General features: G+C 38.0%; 1 protein-coding gene across 2 annotated transcripts in view; it reads right to left on the reverse strand.

Moving 5' to 3' along the window:
* Positions 1-14,294, reverse strand: part of mpp3a (MAGUK p55 scaffold protein 3a) — a 32,245-nt gene extending 17,951 nt beyond the window's left edge. For both annotated transcript variants that reach the window (XM_059348005.1, XM_059348004.1), the window contains exons 1-3: positions 14,231-14,294; positions 668-733; positions 431-549 (exon numbers count right to left, since the gene is read on the reverse strand). In XM_059348005.1, the coding sequence (XP_059203988.1) occupies positions 431-549; positions 668-704 (156 nt within the window). In that variant the 5' untranslated portion in view covers positions 705-733; positions 14,231-14,294. The remainder of the gene's footprint in view (positions 1-430; positions 550-667; positions 734-14,230) is intronic.
* Between the last annotated feature and the right edge of the window lie 7,434 nt (positions 14,295-21,728).

Raw genomic sequence — 21,728 nt, forward strand, 5'->3', positions numbered from 1 at the left:
GTCAGTGATTCACACCAAAAATGCAAAACACAATGATTCATACAGTCCCACTCAAAACTTATGAAGACCAAATCTAAAAATGTTTTCAATTCAATTCAATTCAATTCAATGTATGATTACATGTATATATTACCAAAATGCAGTAAAATAAAAACAGAAATTCAAGAAAAAGCAAGGCTGAAATGTGAATTTGTAAGAGATATATATGTAGTTCCACTTCTTCTTATGCAAAAACAACTTGTGTTTACAAGCTCAGAAGACAGCAAAATGACAATTCATTTCAAATTCAGTTTATAACAGAAAAAAAGCATCTTCAAGACAATAGAATCTACTCATTCTCTCAAAAAACATTTTTTTGTAAGTTTATTTTTAAATTGCATATATGAAATTTGTTGGTTTGCAGCTTTGTATGACATTTACAGTTCTTTACCTTCATGAGGTATTCTAAGCTCCTCTCACTGAACACGTCTTTGAGGAAGACCATGTCTTCTTTGTGATTGGCGTCGGGCCTCAGCTGAGAGGTCAGCAGGGCCAGCGTCTCGTGGAGCCCTGCAGCGGAGAGCGAGGAGAGAAACCAGCGTGTACATTAAGGTGAACAGATGGAGCACAGCGAGCTGCGAGCAGTGTGGGACAGAAAGTGTTAAGAGTGCATGCCAACTCATCTCACCCGCTCCTGCTGTGAGCACCGGCATGGCTTCTTTCATGGGTCAGTGCAGCGAGGAGGGGAGGAAACCTGAGAGCAGAAAGAGGAAATATTAGAAACACTTCTATGTTGTTGCTTTCATTTTCTGAGAGGATATCCTCACAAACAGAACGGGTAATGGTGTTTTTGTGAGCGTGTGAGCGTGCACAACTCATGTACAGGCATCTGGAGACCCATGTGCAGTAATTATAGCCGTAAATCATCTCCTCGCAGCCAGGCTTCATGCTGTAAATCCAGGCTGCATTTTCCCATTTTGCAGTGCAGTTACCTCATCTGTGATCGTGTAGGAGTGTATGCGTAAGTCTGCTGGCGTTATAGAGCCGTACTTGTAAGATAAACAGCCGCTGCCGGTACTATTAATCACACCGAGTCTTACCAGGCCCTGTGAGCCGTGTGTTGGTGTGTAAGAGGGCAGCACACCTGAAATAACTAAAGCACTGTGTCACACTGACTGATGAGCGCTGCTGAGGAACACTGAGACCTACATCTCATTCATCTGGAGGACATTTGAAATCTATCATATAAAATACAGTACCAATATCCTGTATATGCTAATATAGTTGCATGCTCAGAAAATGTTTTAAGGCCTCCATAACGGACTAAACAACATGTCAAGCAAGACACAACACAACAAGATATTGTTGATTTTAATACACTCTTCAGTCTTGAGATTTTTGGCTATTTTGCTATTTTCTTTCAGACTAGTTGAAAGAAAACATCCAGAAACATATTTAGGTGATTATTTTTACTTCACTTCGTCTGTAAATTTTACAGATATTCACCAAATGTCATCACTAGATAATCCATAATTGGTATGGTGATAACTCTATGTTATTTTTATCAACTTTTTCCACATAACTTTACAGGTGGTTTGCTCAAAACTAGCTTATTTTTCCTCATTCTTGAGCCGGAAAACTCCACTTAAGTAGCACTTATTAGCACCAAATGAATGCATTTTATTGATATTTTGAAGGTTTTTACAGAAGGGTTTGTTCACATGTCAATCATAGACTAATTTATAATGCATTAAATTACTAAAATCATGAAAAAATATATATTTTTAATGGTATTGATAACAAGAGAAAATGTTCTCCTTAAAACATGTGACTCTGATATGTCAACAAAATTAAATAAAAAACAAACAAGAACCTGCACCTGGAAGGTAGCACACATTTAAAAAGTCAATGATTCAGTTGCATATTTAAACAAACTTTTAGAAAACGTGCTAAACAAAAACAATTTTCCGAATAAAGGTCACCAGCCCGAGAAGTTTCATGATATCCGAGTTAAAATCTTTCCCTTATCAACCTGTAGTGTCTACCCTCAAATTATATTTGCATTATATATTGTACAATAGATACATCTTCTTTTAAGTATCTATATTCATATGCTGACGGGCCTACAAGTGACTCAAAGATACAGAGGGCTGCAGCCCCTACCGATCGATACCCCCATCACTCCACTCAATACTCTCCATACTTCCTGCTGCTGCAAACACAAGTCAATAACGAAAACCACAGACTCCATCACATCACGCTACGATCCAACGACAAAACAGCAGAAAAATCCTGCAAAAACCAAAACAACACAATAATTGTGCAGTAAAGAGTGCAAACATATTAAAGATTCAAAATAAATAATAAAGTTATAAACATTTTGGGGCAGATTTTGTCAGAAGACATGGAATAAGTAAATATAAGCTTTAAAAAAATATTAAAATAAATTCAGACAGCTTGTAAATACTGTGCTGCACATCAAAAAGTTCAGTTCAGGTTCAGGTTCCCACCACACACAAAAAAAAGCTTGAATGTCTGCAATTGTAAACATAATATGAGCTTCTTTATGAGATATGAGATCTAAATACTGCATAAAATAATCATACAACATCAACGTATATCTACAGTGGTGATATACTGACAGAAACTGTACTGTAGTGTTTATAACAGAGGTGAACCTGTCTGGCAGCAGTGTGCTTGTGTAAAGTAAACATAAGCTTTTAAAGGATGTTGTTCATGTTTCTGATGGAGTCCTGCCATGATGATGCATCTTTACCTTGTGCACAGACTGTATGTTTATAGCAGTAATTATATTTTTTTATGAACCTGTAGATTTTTAGGATTTAGAGCAGTTACTGCATGAACACAGACACAGACAGAAACACAGATTTTGTTTACATGCAACAAAATATTCAAGTTTTTTTGTTTTTATTGCAAGAAAGATGATATTCCAGCTGAGCTTTTTACATTAGGGATGTCACAACTTAAATTATGAATCCAAAATTGATTGAGATGAGCTCTGAATTTCAATTATTTGAATGGAAAAGGGATTGGAAGACACATTTGACCATATGGCTTTAGTGTGGTACATTGCATTGACATATGGCAGTTATATCATACTTAATACCATGTAGCCTCTTTTTGAAGAAGTCAGAGCTTTAAACCCATCATCTAATGATCATTACTGAATCAAGACTTGACAGTCTAACGGTGGAACAGCCTTCAGTGCTGAAAAAATGAATCAATTTGTGGATTTTAAAGAACTGCTGAAAAAAATGGAATATTCCACTAATATTCCTGTTTACATGCAGCCATCTGTGCAGATTAAATTAACTGGAGTTTTCCATCAGTACCATCCTCCCTCTGTCATCCTTCGCTGCAATATTTGCATAGATTTAAAAGCATGTTCATAAGGTTTAACAACAGGTGTGTTTCTCCTTGTGACCAGAAATATGGACTTTTTTCTTGGCCATGCATCTCGAGCCCAGTCTTGAAAACTGTCGGCTAGCTGGTTTGTCTACAATGCACAAAACTGACAGTTAATATACTTCAACTGTGCTGTATACAAGCCCCAAACAAGAATAACATCAGCATATTCCACGTCTTAATCGGAAAATGCTACATTTAGAATCAGTTCTTCTGTTTAAAGGCTAACAACTAGAGCCTGACAGATATATCAGTGGACAGATATTATTAGCCGATATTGGCCTATGTACCCTCCTGTTATGTTTTGTTTTTTTAGGAACAGCAATAATGTTCGTGGGTCAATTTGTTTAATTGTCCAAAAGTGTCAAAAAGCAAAAAATCCAAATAAACATTGTTTATATTTCATTGTTAACTCCATTACTAACCATCTCAATCAACAAATTGTGTTTTTTTCCCTATCACAGATCATTGTTCAATGAGGATAATTCACTTAATAACTTCCTACTGCTCTAAGGACATTTCTGACAACCAAAGTTCTGTAAACCAAAATGAATACTATAGGCCTACCACCCACATTATCTGTCTGATTATCGATTATTTATTATGGACCGTCACTGCATCGATGCAGAATCATCCACATCTGGATTGCGATGCATCGATTATACAATTATTTTCAACACCCCTAATATGGGTTAATGATGAATTCTCCCCCTCTAAAATTAGAATCGGCATCTGTCTCAAAAGAGCCATATCTGTCGGGCTCTACTAACCCGAGAAAATGATAATCAAGGCTTTTTCACCATCAGAAGACGAGAGAAGAAAAGAACCATCACTGATGTGGCTTGCAAACTGTTCAAATAGCATGCTAAGCAGTGTTACTGCTACAGGCTACGGACTACACAGAAACAGGTGCATATCTGTGGGGGGAAAGCAGCAACATGAAGGCATTAAAGTGATCAGATACAAGAGCAAAGGGCCGAGGCGAGGCAGATGGTCAGGACAGGAACAAGAATGGAAACAACTGACAAAGAAAATCCCGTTCATGGAGGCGAAAGTGAAGCAGCTGTGTGGGCAGATGTTTCGTGTGCAGAATCAGCAGTGTGGATGGACAGGTGAGGCCCAGCAGGTCCGGGTTCAGAAATGCAGAAAAAGAATAGAGAGGATTTCAAAGACAGGAACTAGGATTGCGAATAATTAATTGATGATCGATTTATGGACGTTAAGAATTTGGTCAATCACATGGAATATTTTTTAATTTTATCTCTTCAGTACTCACTGAACTGAAACATGCCGAGCATTCAGTTCTGCGGCCGTACATCAATAAGCCAATGAGCTGAGAATTAAGTTGGATAAAGCTACAGTTTGCAAACTGAAAGTTGAAATAACAATTATAAAAGACACAGAAACACAAGAGTATATATTTGAGCAAAACTAGCTTACTGTATCAAACCCTGTTAGCATGAATTACTGTGGTTCATTTTATCAAAAACTTATTTAAACACAAAACACACTTAAATATGCGAGATTACCGTGAAAACACACCTCATGCCTCTTTGGGGGCTAAAACATAAAACATTGAAAACCTTTTAGGTTATCTTTACAGTTTAATCTCATGTGAGTTAGTTTTAGGATTGACAGGATCAAGTCTCTTTTCGTCCTTTCAAAATAAAAGAGTCCGTTATCAAAACAGGCTTTTGCAAAGTACTGTATACAGGTACATTTCAAGAAATAAGAAGATCATAGAAAGTTTATTCATGTCAGTATATGTTATATATATATATATATATACAGTATATTTTTCCAGATGAGTGGGAGGACGGCAGAAGTTCTCGCATATAAAGGCAAAAAGAGACACATAATGTCTAAAAGCTGCAGTATATCCTCCTAAATTTACCTTATTGTTTTTACATCTTAAGACTGCATTGTTCCCCCTCCTCCTGCAGCATGTCTAAAACATATCCTCGTGCTTTGACGATACATAACATGATTTACCTCAGCAGAGACAAACGGAGACAGACAGAGACAGCGATGAGCTCATGAATAATGAACAGAGAGGATATAACAGAGGCAGAGAGAGGGAGCAGCACTTCTCCTTTTCTCTTTTCTTTTTTTGTTCTGTCAGGAGAATCAGTGGGATCAACACACAAGAGAAAGTCTTCGTTCTCAAATGTGTCAGCGGGGATTTTCTACATAACGAGACTATATTTAACTCAGAGAGGAGGATCGTTATCAATATAGTGCTTCATTCTCTATTATCAATATTCACTTTTCACTGATGATGTTTTATGTCACTTCCGACCATCTTAAGCAAAGAAACCCTTCAGAAGTTTTCCTCCCGCCCATCCTGCAAACTAGTAGAGAGAAGAATTAATGGGCAAATAAAAATGTAATGTCTCCCGCTGAAATGTGTAGATTTATACTAAAGACATGGTGTGAATGGATTGGTCTTCATAGAGGAGGGATGTGCCTCTTCATTACATGGCTTTCTTTATCTTTTAATTAGAGGACTTTCTTTCAATTTATACTTTTCCAACACCTATCAAAGTCCAACTGAAGTCACATTTAGTCATCCCTATTTCTAGTCAGAAATAATGTCAGCAAGTTTTCTTATTGTTACATTCATTCAAGGGGACACTGCAACCATGAACTGTAAAAAGTTAATTCGGCATAATTTAAAATGGTCAGAATTTGCTAAAATGTGAACAAAATTGAAGCCAAAAAAGTTGCAGAACCACAGCATAACTTACTGAATACATGGCAATAGTACACAGTAAAATACTTCGATGTATTCTGATCTAGAGTATGTTTTAAACTGCATGTTATTGGCATAAAGTATGCATGTATGTAAAGAGGAGACTTGTGCGAACACAGAGGGCCTATTTTCATTGAGATTGTGCGACATTAGAGGTCACAGGACCGCTTTGAAAATCGCCAAAATAGCCTAGCTTTGCAGCGTTTTTCGACAACTTCCCGACATGATTTTCTGACATGCTTGGGCTCTATTCCTTAGATCTTCTAGTTTCATATAATATCAGTATCTCCAGTATATTCCTAAAATTGAGCCCGCTGCGCCCATTGGAAGACACCTGAACATTAATGCTCAGGCAAATAATAAGAATGCATGGACTGTATATTAAATAATCTTATTTCGGTGGTTGATGAGGACATTTTACATAAACCAGTAAAGAGATATGGGGATCTATCTTTCTCTTTACTCTGGAGACAACTGACAAGAACCAAACAGCTTCTCATAATGTTACTAATCTAATCCAATCAGTATTTAACTGTGACTAAAAGGTTAAGATCGATGTCTCGATGCCTGACTCTGGTTTCGACTTCGCACAAATACTTCCCAAAATCAAGGCTTGAAACATGAACCATGACTAAAGAGCCACGCTTTGATGAAGGATGAGAATCTTTATCATCATGACCGTCCTTTTCATCATCGGCTCAAACAAAGGGCGTTAGAGAATAAGTTTATGGAACATTGTCTAAAAACTTGAGCCAAATTATGTTTGTCTGAATCATTCAACTGGAGATGGATGAGTTTTAGAAATCACAGCTTTTAATCAGAAGTGTGTGTCATTAAAGCGTCCTTCTGCAGCCGTTGAGTCAGTTAACAGTCCTGGGAGAATGACATCATCCTCTGAGCTGCTGGTTCATCCACGTGGTGAGGTCATCAGAGAGAGGCCTTGTGGGAGCACTTCTAATTGGCACCCATGGGGCTTCGAGGCTCGGATCAAAGGGAGACTCAAATAGATCGAGGTAGCGTTAAGTGTAACTCTTTTAAACAGAGAAAAAAAATGGAAATAAAGTATTTAAATCATGCAAAGTCTGCAAATTTGCCTCAAGTACATTCTGATTTTATCTACCACGCTCGTTTCCAGAATACTGCACATATTCATATTCATATTATAGAATTAAGACACATGGACAGGTTTTACTATGACCCATGAGCATAAACAGGAACTATCTTTGGTTACTGTTATTTCAGTTTATGCTGATGATCTTGCAGTAAACATTGGTGATCATTTTTGCTCCCAACTATCAACTGAAAAGTGATCTGTTTCATTCTGAAGAGTCAACTTTTTCAAAACCAACATGGCTCAGTTCAAAATTTTGTTTCAAAACAAAACTTCTCATGTCTTCTCTGACATGATTTTGACATCAGATGATTTGTTAGATTAGGGAAAACATACCTTTAGTCGTACAAACAACATTAAAGCTCTGTTGTAGTTGTTAGTGTGGCAACTAGAGATGGGCGTTTGGAAGAAAGCTGCCAACTCAAGCATCTATAATGCTCACAATCGATTAATCAATTAATCGCTGTTGTTTTACTCCAGTATCTATAAAAACATGCATACATGTTTTATACAAAATAAAAGATCAGTAACAGTATAACCTGTTTTGATAACGGACGCTTTTATTTCAAAGGACAAAAAGAGACTTCCTGTTGATCGTAAAACTAACTCAGTGAGATTAAACTGTAAATCAATCAATCAATCAAACTTTATTTATATAGCGCTTTTCATACATATAAATGCAACTCAAAGTGCTTTAAAGAAAGCAATAAAGATAATTTCAAGGAGTTCAATCTTTTATGTTTAAGCCCCCAAAGAGGCATGAGGTTTGTTTTCACAGTCATCTTGAATATTTAAATGAGTTTTGTTTTTAAATAAGTTTTGGATAAAATTAAACCGCGTAATTCATGCTAGCAAGGTTTGATACAGTAAGCTAGTTTTGCTCAAATGAATCCTCTTGTATTTCTGTGTGTTTTATAATTGTTATTGCAACTTTCAGTTTGCAAACTGTAGCTTTATCCAACTTAATTCTCAGCTCATTGGCTTATTGACGAACGGCCGCAGAACTGAACGCTCAGCGATGTTTCAGTTCAGCGAGTACTGATGGTACACAGTCAGAGATAAAATAAAAAAATACACAAATCGATTAAAAATTCCACATGATCGTCTAGATTCTTAACGAGCATTAATCGATCGATCATCGATTGATTATTCCCATCCCTAGTGGCGACGCAAGGTTATATAAAACTGGTTGACTCCACAGGGCTAAGGGAAGATGATATGTATGTCATGTTGTTGGATTCATTAAATCTGGAAGTGGATCTGAATTACGGGCCTGACAGCAAATCATCGCACTTAAGTTAACAGGGCATGACAGGGCATTTTGGACTCTGCAGTTGTTTGTTTCCATAAGTTCAGGACTGTTAAGACGGTTTGTAGTTCACCAAAGTTGAAATCCATCTGAAAGTGAAAGCTCCACACAGATTCACGAGTGAATGCATTGATTGCTGAATCGATTCACATCAAAGTCTGTTTACAGAGCTTGGGGAGCATTACTGCGTATGTGGAAAAAGTTGTATAAAGCCTTTCTTAGCTGACAATGCTGGATGGGTCTGAAGACTTCAAGTTGAAATTTAAAAAACAATGGTATGTTGGTATGGCGTTAGAAAGAAGTGAGATCACAAGGGAACCCTGACCAATCAGAGCAGACTTAAAGAAAGAAACTACAACACAGAGCTTTTTAGTCTGTTTCAAACGAACTCTGGTACGGTTAAATCCTTGTTAGGATTCGTTCAGTCACTTGTGAGCACTCCAGTCGTACTCTGATGCTGACCAAACAACCAGTCCGAGGCCACAAGCAAGACTCCTAACAAACCCTAGTTCAGTTTGAATGCACTGTGAAATAATCTGGCCCAATTAGAGGAAATTCACCAACACACAGTGGATTGTGGGCGACTTGCGCTGGCATTTTGTGAGATGTACACTAAGCCACAGATGCAACATGACTGGGAGAGGACAGATTTGGACTGAAGTCTGATGTTTGACTGACATCTGGGCCGAAGATGCTGAACCAAGTCCACATAAAGAATGATGTTTATAAAATAATTTGAGATCACCTGAAGGAGAAAGAATTTGTGCACACAAAAGATCAGTGCAGAGTCAAGGTAAAAAAAAAAAACTTTGATAGCAATATTTCATGGTGCATTCAGCTCCATGTTGCTTTGTTTATCAATCAATCAATAAAACTTTATTTATACAGCGCTTTTCATACATATAAATGCAACTCAAAGTGCATTTATATTTATTTCCATGTTTACATTTTCCACCGACAACTTTCCAACCAATGAGAAATAATACTGCCAGTATATTTCCAGCTTTTTCAAACCAAAAGTATCAATTTCACTCTGATAGAAGTGCAGCATCCAGGGTCAGAATTTTTTACATTTTTTTTTACATTACATATAAGTAGAAAATACAAGTATGAACCTGAAAATGACCATAATAGGTCCTCTTTAAAGCCTTTAATTTTGGCCTGAAATGTTGATGCTATAGTGTGTCTGTGCCTTTGTCCTGCTTGTTAAGTGCTTTTAGAGATTTCAAATATAGCCAACTACAGTTCATTATGCGTACTTTGGAAAGATATCAACCTTGACTCTATTGAAAACATCTGAGAGGAAGTGTGAGTCGAGTTCCATTAGAAATATTTTAGTTATAAGTGAATGAAAAAGCTAAACACTAATCACAAAGAGAATATGTGTTTAAGATTTGTCTCTGTGTGCCTGACTAACACCATCTCTCACTGACTGCCCGTATAAATCTATGAGCAGACGCTCCTGGCTCTCTGCACACTCCTGTCAGCTCACATCACTGCAAAAACACGACTACAAACATCAGATCACCAAAAACGTCACTGATCTAGAAATAGACTCAGACATCACACTTTCTGTGTTTCGTCCCGGCAATAAAAAAAATTACATTTTCAGTTCAAATCTAGTTAAGAGCTTAGCTGCAGATCACACAAACATGATGGAGCCCCAGTGAGGTCACAAGAAGTCAGCTGACCAGCTAACAGCCTCCGTCATATGACGTTCATCTCAGGACATTTAGCTGAAATGCAGACGGATGAGCCGCTGGTGCTGATGTCACCGCATTAATAACATGATCCTGCGTTAAATAAGAGACGTGTAAAGCAGAATAACACTGAATTCTCAGTGTTGCTCATCCACACTGGATGAGCTCATTCATGCACAGATAAGTAGTTTGGACTCACAGCACTCAACTCACAGGAACACACAACTAACCAGTGGAGGAAAAAGTATTTATCCTTACTTAAGTGAATGTACTAATACCACACTGTAAAATAACTCCACGACAAGTAAAAGTCCTGCATTCAAAACATACTGAAGTTAAAGTACAAAAGTATCAGCATCAAAATGTACTTAAAGTATCAAAAGTAAAAGTACTCGTTTTACAGAATAGACCCACTCAGATTGTTTTATATATTCGAAATATATTATTAGATTATTTGTATTGATGCATTTATACAAGTAGTGTTTTAATTTTGTAAATATAAAGCTATTTAACTACTTGGTATACTGTTATAAAATTCAATTAAAAAATGTATAATCACTTTAACTGTACAGTCATGGGAAAAAAATATTAGACCACCCTTGTTTTCTTCAATTTCTTGTTAATTTTAATGCCTGGTACAACTAAAGGTACATTTGTTTGGACAAATATAATGATAACAACAAAAATAGCTCATAAGAATTTAAGAGCTGACATCTAGCCATGGTTTTCTTGATAATGATTTTGGTTATTATTGAGTTTTACTTGAGTAAATTTACTTAGTTACATTACACCACTGCAACAAACACATCTCTGTCTTTTCTTTTCCTTTTCTATTTCTGTTTTCTTTGTCACTAAAGCTTCATTCTCCTGATTTTCAGTCCTGGAGCTGCTGCAGGTTCAGCAGGGTATCGGCCGGCCACAGCGATCAGCTCACTGCCAAGAGTTTTATCAGGTCTCCTGGAGTCTCTTTGATGCCTGATCCAGTCAGACCTGAGCCGCTCGAGCTTCTGAAGATACAAAACTGCTGCTATAAGATCAGCAAGTGTGTGGGTTTTCCTCTTTCCTCAAAGAGTTGTGTTGGCTCCGGGGCAGCATCTAATGATTCTCCTCATCATTAAACTGGTCAATTAACCGATTAATTCGATAGAATGCGGAAAATGTTCAAGATGTTGCATTTACAGTTATGTACAACTGAAAAATGTAGCAAATCCTCATATTGATAGAGAAAACCTTCAATGTTTAAGTGATAGTTGTGATTAATTTTCTGCAAATTTAGTAATTCATCAGTTGTGTGGAAATGTGTGGAATGACTGTGAAGCAGCTCAACTAATTAAAAAAGACATTATGATTTGATTAACAAACAGGTAATGAGAGAGGCAAAAAACTAGTTAGCAGTCTATTTTAATAATTTATTCATTCGTTTTGGATTAAGTAATCTGTTTAAATTATTGAATAAAGTATTGTTTATATGGGCAAATAGCTAAAAGTTATGGGGAAATTATTCCGCTTCTGCCTCTCCAACAATGAACTCTTTTTATATAAATAATAGTCTTAAAAAGACATTTAAATTAATTTAAATGCACCAATATGAGGGATGACAGCTGTTGTCAGTAATGGGATTACTGAGTTCATGTGATGAGGTAAAATGATATAAAAAGTTTGGGAGTTATTGATGAATTACCGACTTCTGAGGCTGTACTCAACCTTTAGAGCATTAATATAGCAGTAAATAAAGATAACTATGTAAAGACATGGAGTAACGACCAGAGCATTAAGTCACGCTACTTCTGTGTGTATTTTAATCCGAGCTTCAACAAACAACAACAAATTGTTGTAGTAGCCGGTCTGCCTGCACGTGCATATGAGTCCCTGCATACACTGTGCACAGTGGCAAGTGAGTAATTTGACCATATCATTTTTTATGCATATTTTCAAACTCCAGCCTTTATAAACTTGAGTGCTTATTGGATTTGAGCATACCAGTTGATGTGAATTTGTGTAATGAGGGATGTTTTCATTGAAAGCTAAATTTTTAAATGGTTTAGAGCAAATAAACAAAGCTGCATAAACGTACTTTGGTCAGAAGATGGCAGTGATTGCTGTAGGATAATCTGTCAGTAAACAGTAGAAGAAGAAGAGAAAAAACAACAACATAAAGAGGTTGCTAATCAGACAACTTTGGCCCACAAGAGAAGATGGAGAGAAATCTTTCATCAGAAATTGGATTCAACTGGGCAACTTATAATTGTTCTTTCATGTCAGAGGAAACAGCTAATCTGTCATGTGAGTTAAATATTCGCTACGTTAGAACTTATTCGAATAAGTGTTTCTATCTTATGTTTAGTGCATTAACATTTTTTCAAAAAAGACAAAAAACTCCTCAAGCCTGCGTTAAAACATTTATGTGCATTTTTGAAGGTTTCATCCAATTTTGGTGTTTCGTTCAAGCTTTCCTCATGAGAATCTTTAAAATAGGCATATAAATGTGTTGATTTGTTGTAGGCGACTACTGATAGCTCCGTCCCCACTGTTGCCAATATTTGGACTGTTCGCCGTGGCGATAGCACCGTTAGCTGCAGAAATCATGCAGATTACATATGTTTATATGTAAAAGGAACATTTGTGGCCAAGCTTAACGTAAGACAGCGTTACCTGGAGGTTTGAAACAGAAAACGGCAGACCGGTGTGTTGTTGTCACCATCACACGTCTTCCTCCAGTGGGGCCTCGAGACAGCTTTTTCACTTTAATGCAAATAGGTGGTTTAACTGAAACGACTGATGCTGTCGTTCTTCCTGGCAGGACAGTCTCCAGTGTTCACGTGCAGCTAGTCCTCTATGTACGTCTAAAAACCATCTGGTGCGGTGGTTATTGTGATGCCTGTGAGGGTCTATGGATCACCAGAAACACCCTCTTACTCATAACAGCTCTTTATGAAAATGCATTGTCTACAATGCTGTTAGAAAAAACGCCTTGGCATCGAGATGCTAAAACAACAAATGGTCGGTCAAGCTGTTCCAAGCAGGCTGCCTCTCAGAGACTATTACACTTGGGCAGATGAAGAGGGTCGACCCCGCTCCCGTCCCTCCTGCAGGACCCGATCTGAGAGACGAGCTTTGACAATATGGTGGAGGATATTATCGCTCGGAAAAGGTGAAAATTTAAACAGAGGAGCGACGCCTGGAGCAGAAGGCTGGATGAGTATTCAGCACCGCAGCCTCGCGTGCCGTAGCATCTCCTCACATGCATGTAGTGAGAGAGAGAGACAGACACAGACACACACACACGCGCGCGCACACACGCTGGTGGATGGTTTATGTATGTACAGCTGAGAGTGACAACAGAACATGATCGAGCGCCTTGGCTCGACTCCTCGCCGCCTCGAGAATGAACACCGCTCACACACAGCTAATCCACTGCCCTGACAGTAATGGGAGGCAACACTAAGCATGTTTGGCCGGCGTCCAACATGCCTCTCTCTCTCTCACACACACACACACACACACACACACACACACACTTCCCAAACTGGCACCTGCACAAAACCCCCATCATACAGTCTCAGAGGGTGCGGTCCAACACAAACTTATATCACCTCCACCATGGAGGGAAAACTAGTGATGTTGACAGCTGACACACTCCTGCTCCTCAGATGCTGCAGCACGAGCAGATGTTTTTAATTCCCCTCCTCTCTTTCTCTCTGCTCCCACTTCCCTGATGTCTGTGGAGCATAATGCTGGCCCTCCATCCCTCCCCTTCCCCTTCCTCTCCTCCATCTCTCTCTCTGCATCTCTCCGCAGTGCTACAGCGCTCGGCTCTCCCCACATACAGCACGCCGTCAGCTGGCAGATGGAGGAAGAAAGGAAAACACACACACACACACACTGGATAGCATCTGATACCTCGTGTTCACACTGAAACAAAGGCGTTAAACAGACAAATGTGGCCTTCTTACCTTCTCTTCTCTCTTTCCCTCCTCTCTTTCTCTCTCTCTCACAGTGTTTGTGTCCCTCCTGACTGCAGCCACACGGTTTCTCTCGCTCTGATTCCTCCTCCTCCTCCTTCCTTCTTCCTCCTCCTCCTCTGTTCTGCTGCTCTCACAAGCCTGCTGCCGCTGAGTGTCCGCCTCTTCCACTCTCTTTCTCTCCCTCTCTCAGCCCCTCCCCTCGCCGCTCTGCTCCCTGATGCTCTCTCTGTGGCCACAACATCAGTGGATGAAGAGCGCTGTAGAAGGTGTTTCATCGTGCTGTTTGTGAAATGCTGTAGCTGCAGACAGTGAATCTGATGTGTTATTCAAGTCACAGAAGCATATGTTTTTTATGGGAAATAAACCTAAAGGATCATTTCACATCACTTACAGCCGCTTTTAAGGTATTTTCAGAATCAAATCATCTTCTCTGGTGCACAATACGATTTTTGACTTGTTTAATTTTTACAACAACCAGATTTAGTATGACACAAGAAATATTATGAACATATTCTTGAATAATTTTAATACGCTCATCAAGTACACCTAACTAATATTACTGCAGTTTAATACAGCAGCCCTGCAGTAAAAACAATAATTTTCAGTTTTGGTTGAAACATACTGATTCAACTTTATGATAATTAAAGGTTATGCATCTTGCAGTGCTGTTGAATTGAATTATGTAACAAAAACGTTTGTGTATTATTTTTTAAATCTATCAGGGAAGAGTAAATAACAGAAACACCTCAGTTTAATGTAAAACAACTGCAGCAGAAGCTACGTCCTTCAGAATGATCAGAACATTAAAGCTGCACTAATCATTTTTGCAATTAATAACTGATCAAATGTGTATATGTTATATGCAGGGAGTCACTTGTAGAGATATATCTGACAATTTTGAACGTTTAAGCATATTTTTGCTGACTGTTTTGGTTCACTCTCACCGTTTTAGTATTAACTTCATATTTGTTTTTAATGAAAAATAACATGATAAATCCGCACTACCTCTCCAAAAACAGATAAAAGATGTTAGCAAGTGAAAGTTAGCGAGCATCATTAGCATTAAGCTGCTAAAGAGAAAAGTTCTGCTTCTTGGGAGTTGGTGGAAACCAAAACAAAGCCCTGAATTCATCACATGGACAGACCTTGTTGTCCTGCCCCCTAAATGGTCAGCAAAGGCTATTAATACAGCTTTAATATGGAAAACTACTGTAACTGATAACATTTAAACAAATCAAACGGTTTAAAATCCTTCGTGTTATGGTCTTTTCGGAATAGGAAGAATGGAGTTTCAGCTTTAAAAGCAGGCTAACAATCTTCCACTCCAACATGTTGTGGTAGCTAATTGGATCTGATAGGCTGCCTCTGATGGAGTCCCCCTCCCCTCCCCCTCCTCACTGAGCCTGGCAGGAATCAAGCTGAGGTTGTGGCAGCCCAACTCCAGAAAACAGAGCGGCTGCTCGCTCTTTGTCTGCCTGCATGGAGCTGATGCAGCAGACACACAGCATCTTAATGATGGGCTGATCCCCCTTCACACACACACACACACACACACACACACACACACACTCTCTCTCTCTCTCTCTGTCTCTCTCTCTCTCCTAGGTCTCATACTAATTTATTGTATAATATGTATGTATATATGTTTCTACTGTTCTTTTTCTACAAGTTAAAAAAGCGCAGCTGGAGGACTGCTCCAACAAAATTTTGTTGTCCTTTGCAATGACAATTATTGTTATTCTTCGTTCTTCTTCTTAATATAAAGTTGGTCCATCTTTGTGTTGTTCTTCATACTGATGTGTTTGCACATACTGGAGTGAAATTAAAGGTAAAATAAGACAGTCGGGTGATGCTATTAATTTTTGATAGCACAGGAGCTATAATTATATTCAAATGTATAATAATATTGTAAATTAAAGGTTAAAAACATAGAAATTATCCAACAAAATGTGTCTTTACAACCCTGAAAAAAGTTTGGACGCTGTGTAAAGGTTACTAAAAACAGAAAGTTTCTAATTCAGATAATATATCTGTAAAAAAGTTAAAAACCTATATTGTATTTGTACAGTTTTCAACTGTATATATTTTACAAAGGAGAAGCGTTTAGATAATGTCCCAGCTTTCATTTTCTCAACAACTGTTCATATGATCAATGCTGAGGACCCACGACAGTGTTGAGTGTGGAGTGCGAGCTCTTGATATCTACAGGGCAGGTTTATTAATCGTGTGTTATGTAAACATTGTCTATTCTATTGTGAGCAGACTATTAACTGTAAAAGGCACACTGGGTTCAGCTCGCTCTTCATTGGTCGCTACAGTACACTCAAGAACAGATGAAGAAAAACAGACAGGAGATGTTCCATTGTAGTAAATATTTCAGCAATAAAACTGTCAGATCAAGGCTTTTATTTCTGGAAATAGCCCACTCCCAAACAACATGATGCATAAACTCTCACATTATTAGGGGAAACGTCAATGTCATGTCAGGAAGCTTTGTGTCAGAAGTGAAGTTTGGATCAGCGTTTTTTTGAGAAACCTGCAGGCAGCAACACCGAATACAGTTAGTTGTCCTCTTCTGAACAGTCAGGTTTGAGCGGACAAAACACAAGTGTGTTATGATTAGTTTTACTTGTATAGATTGTTTTGAACCTGATTTTCTTATTGATCATCACCTGCTTGTGGTCTTGCATACTAGGAATGGGAATAAGAATTTGGTCGATCATGTGGAATTTTTAATCGATCTGTGTATTTTTTAATTGTATCTATGACTGTGTACTCACCGAACTGAAACATGCCGAGCATTCAGTTCTGCGGCCGTACGTCAATAAGCCAATGAGCTGAGAATTAAGTTGGATAAAGCTACAGTTTGCAAACTGAAAGTTGCAATAACAATTTGTGATGAGCCCCAGTTTAGTTGGTTTCACGGTCAACAGGAAGTCTCTTTTCGTCCTTTCAAAATAAAAGCGTCCGTTATCGAAACAGGCTTTTGCATAATATGTATATATCTTTTATTTGACTCATGTATGCATGCAGCAATTAATCGATTAGTTGATCGGAAACGTTAAAGATGCTCCGGGGGCAGGTTTCTTCCAAACGCCCATAATGTAGTCTTATCACTGAAACATGAATAGCTTATCTTCCTTTTTATTCTACTTTTCATGCACCAGAAATTATTATATTCTGTGTATGTAAACCAAACGTATCAATGGCTAAAAATCCTCTGAGTCCTGACCTGCTGCAGCCGTGGCAGAGCTCTGTGTGTGTGTCAGCTGGACAGAGGGAGGATCTACACTCCAAACATCCTCACTAATTACAGCTGAGGTCGTTATGGGTCTTTGGCCAAATTGATTCAGAGGCATCTGCTAACCTCCTCCTCTGGGGAGCCGGGGGAGGCCTGAGCCTGATGGCCGCAGCGAGAGGTGGAGCAGGAGGGCCGAGTCGTCTCTGTGACCTCACAAACAGGTCATAAACTGTGTGTGTGCGCGTGTGTTCGGTCCACTCCAGAAGGACGCAGCTGACACCAGATAATAGGAAACATGCAGGAGATCCTTGCTGCAGATGTGTTGTACTAGAAAATACTTTTTTTTTTTAAATTACTAATAAAAGTAGCACCATAAAGCAGCAGAAGCCAGACGTGGCCTTAAAAAGCCAACTGAAGAGGACAAAGAGACAAAAATAACCACAAAGATATGCTAAATGACCTCACAGAAATGCAAAATAACCACAGAGACACAAAATTACAAGAAAGAGATGCAAAACAACAAGAAAGAGACACAAAACAACAACAGAGAGATGCAAAATTACCCCCAAAGAAACACAAAACAACCACAGAAATGCAAAACAACCACAAAGAGATGCAATATTACCACAAAGAGACACAAAATGACCACAAAGAGATGCAAAATGACCACAAAGACTTGGCCTGAAGTCTGCCTCTTGTTTCAAATCAGCCACTCTGACAGCTCCTCGATCATTCACCCTGTAAGTACAGGAATGTAATTAGTTGGTGCTTTACAGTGGAAAAAAAACAAACTTTTGTTCCCTCTGCACTGTTTGTCGTGCTCACTTCTCATATGTGGACATTCATTTCTGTAAAAAGAACAGAGCTAAATTCAGATAAAAAGGACACATAATTCCGGGGAAGTGCAATCATTTCTTTGCAGATGCTTGTGTACAGAACAAACTGATACAGCTTTATCTCCTCTCAGAGAGCCTAAAGCATTTTATCCTCTTTAGAACAGTCAAATGTGCCCAAACATTTGCTCACAGCAGGCAAAATGCCAAACCCAACTGCCGAGCCAAAAATACAGGTGCTATTAGACATTATTGTTTACAGCGCTGATAAAAGGAGCCTTTTAGAGGACACACTGTAAACTATTGAGATTTTTTTTGGCAATTTATCCCACTCACCCAGGGAAGCTGTTTAATTACAGTGACCCCAAATTAGTACATCACCAGCCACACGTCTTACAAGAACAAATTCTCCACAAACAAGACAGTTAAAGTCTCGTGTCAAGAAGCTTCTGCATAAAAAAATATTAAATTAAATTGCATTAATGGAGGAAGCCGTCTACAGTATTTTAGGGATGATTAAGTTTGTATAAATATGTTGAAATTTAACAATTGTTTTAATATGTGTTGTGAATAAGACAGTTCTGACCCACACATTCAGTGTCTTTTCAAACTAAAAGATGATTCTTATCATGTCCTTACAGATTTTTCTTTCACTGCATTATGTAATTCACAGGTTTGGCTGCAAGGGCCACAGACACCCTGTAAAATTCCTGTTTATATCACTTTTTTAAATTCCGCACATAAAACAGATGTGGTATTTATGAGTCATTATGCACAAACACAGCAAGGTGAACTAAGTGTGTTTTTTCAGTATGCATATTAGCCGATCACTGTCATGTTTTGTAATGTAATATATAATGTTCTTAATTTTTTTTTTAATAGTAAACTGTTAATACTTAAAAAAAATATTTCTTACTTGTTTATTTGCTTATACCTTTCTTATATTTCTAGTTTATACTGCTGTTTACTATTTATTGTTATTTTACTATCCACTGCTGTAACTCTAGAAATGTCCGTGTTGTGGGACTTATAAAAGAAATCTTAATCTTAATCAATAACTGCATATGTATGTTTTCAGATATACATGAATATAAAAAACCTTTATTTCAGAACATAATATGCAGAAAGTGATGCTTTGGGTGGTTTAGACATTGAGTTTTATTCTTATCTAAATTGACTGCAGTTGACATACAGTGCTGATGTTTAATTAGATTTTTATTTCATATATTATTTTTTTAAATCAGTTTTGAGAATTGGTTTTTATAATGTATAATAATGTGAAATATTTTTAAAATTTTTATTTTTAAGAATGCAGCATTCTGGGTACCTCTGAACGGTCATTTTGATGCAAAATCAACAAAAAAAGCTGTGTCACTCTAAACAAATCTCAAATGGTCTTCCCGGGATGTTACAGTTAAAGGAAGAAAAAGCCAAATACAGACAATGAAGCAGGGTTCATTTTGGAGACTACAGTTCAATTAAGAAGCAGGAAAATAAAAACAATATTTTTTATATCAAAGTTATGTATGACTGCAAGGGCCTTTACACAGAGAAAACGGATGCAATACAAAAACATTTAAAAACACAAAGAGAAAAATGTTGTCAAATTTAGTAGTTAAATAGGCTGAAATAACATAAAAAGATAAGAGCAGTTCCATAATTTAGATTAGACAGTAAGGTGTTCCTGCTGAGTCAGCTCGATCTGCGAATGAAAGACAATTAACAGAGAGAGAAGAAGAAGGTATCACCTCTTTCTATGACATTAACTGCAATCATATTTACTGTTCTCCCGTTGATCTGATCGCTGCCGTTTGTCTGACAGTAGCAGGCTTAATGTCCTCTCAGACTAATGTCCGCCTGGCGCCACCACTTTCTCACCATTCTCTCAGCCTCCAGGAGTCATCAATATGATCGTCTGTCTGGCCTTCACTACATTATCTGCTGGCACTTAGACTCCTTCAAGGCCTCCCACCGCTCTCTGCTCTCATCCATTTGAGATCCTGAGCTGGAGATGGGAGGATAACCAATCAGATTGTAGCCAATCAGATTACAGAGCAAAGTAGAGAGAGGTGAGCTATCAAAAACAAGCTTGAGTCCATATTTCTGGAACCGATCAGATTACTTCTCATAAATTACAAATATGACCCTCAGAGGGTTTTATAATCTGTGCAGCATTCAACATGCTCTGTCCTCTGATCGTCACTCACTTTAGAGTAGGGAAAAAGGATGCAAACTGACCAGAGAGACGCAAGATGACCAGAAAGATGCTAAACGACCACAAAGAGCTGCAAAATGACCACTAAGAGGCACTAAATGACCACAAAAAGATGCATAATGACCTCACAGAGATGCAAAACAACCACAAAGAGACACAAAATGACCTCACAGAGATGCAAAATGAACAAAAAGAGACACAAAATAACCAAAGAGACCCAAACAACCACAAAGAGACACAAAATGACCTCACAGAGACACAAAACAGCCACAAAACAATGCAAAATGACCTCACAGAGATGAAAAATAATCACAGAGACACAAAATGACCAGAAAGAGACACAAAACAACCACAAAGAGATGCAAAACAATCACAAAGAGACTCAAAATTACCTCACAGCGATGCAAAATGACCACAAAAAGATGCAAAATGACCACAAAGAAACACAGACAACCACAAAGAGACACAAAGTGATCACATTGAGATGCAAAACGACCACAAAGAGACACAGAAGCCGAACGTGGCCTGAAGTCTGCAAAACATCCACAACAACTTCAAAGAGATGCAAAGTGACCCAAAAAAAGACCCAAGATGACCATAAAAAGATGCCAATTTACTCCTGGGATGCAAAACAACTTAAAAGTGACACAAAACAACCACAGAGATGCAAAGCAACCAACAAGAGCACATAGAACAGAATGAACAAAAAGACACAAAATTACTAAAAAGCAGCAAAATATAAGCAAGAACCGTTTCAGTCAGACTGAAAAACGTACATTATAAAGATAATATTTAAAATATTAAAACTTCCTCTCTTGGAGTAATAAGTCCTACAGAATAAGCCCTACTGTAAATGTACAGTTATTACCACTGTTTAAATTTACTTTATTTATTATACATGAAGAATTTGTGCCAGTCTAAACTGAATAACTTGTTTGCCAAAGCAAATAAAAATGATTTGTGAGCCATATTTAAATGGATTTACTCTTCATTACATCTCTGGTCATATTTCTGCTGAGGAGCTGTGAGGTTTGTGAGGTTTCTTTGGGCAGCTGTTAGTTGAGATCTATAGGGTTGCTGGGAAATGTTTCATAATTTTATGTAGTTGAGTTGCTGCTGCAGATCGGCATTAGTGAAAGTGAATTACAGCCTCCCGTGACTTCATAGAGACGGACGAAGGCTGAGGAGGAGGGACAG

The sequence above is a fragment of the Centropristis striata genome, chromosome 13 (assembly GCF_030273125.1).
Source record: "Centropristis striata isolate RG_2023a ecotype Rhode Island chromosome 13, C.striata_1.0, whole genome shotgun sequence".
NCBI lineage: Eukaryota > Metazoa > Chordata > Actinopteri > Perciformes > Serranidae > Centropristis > Centropristis striata.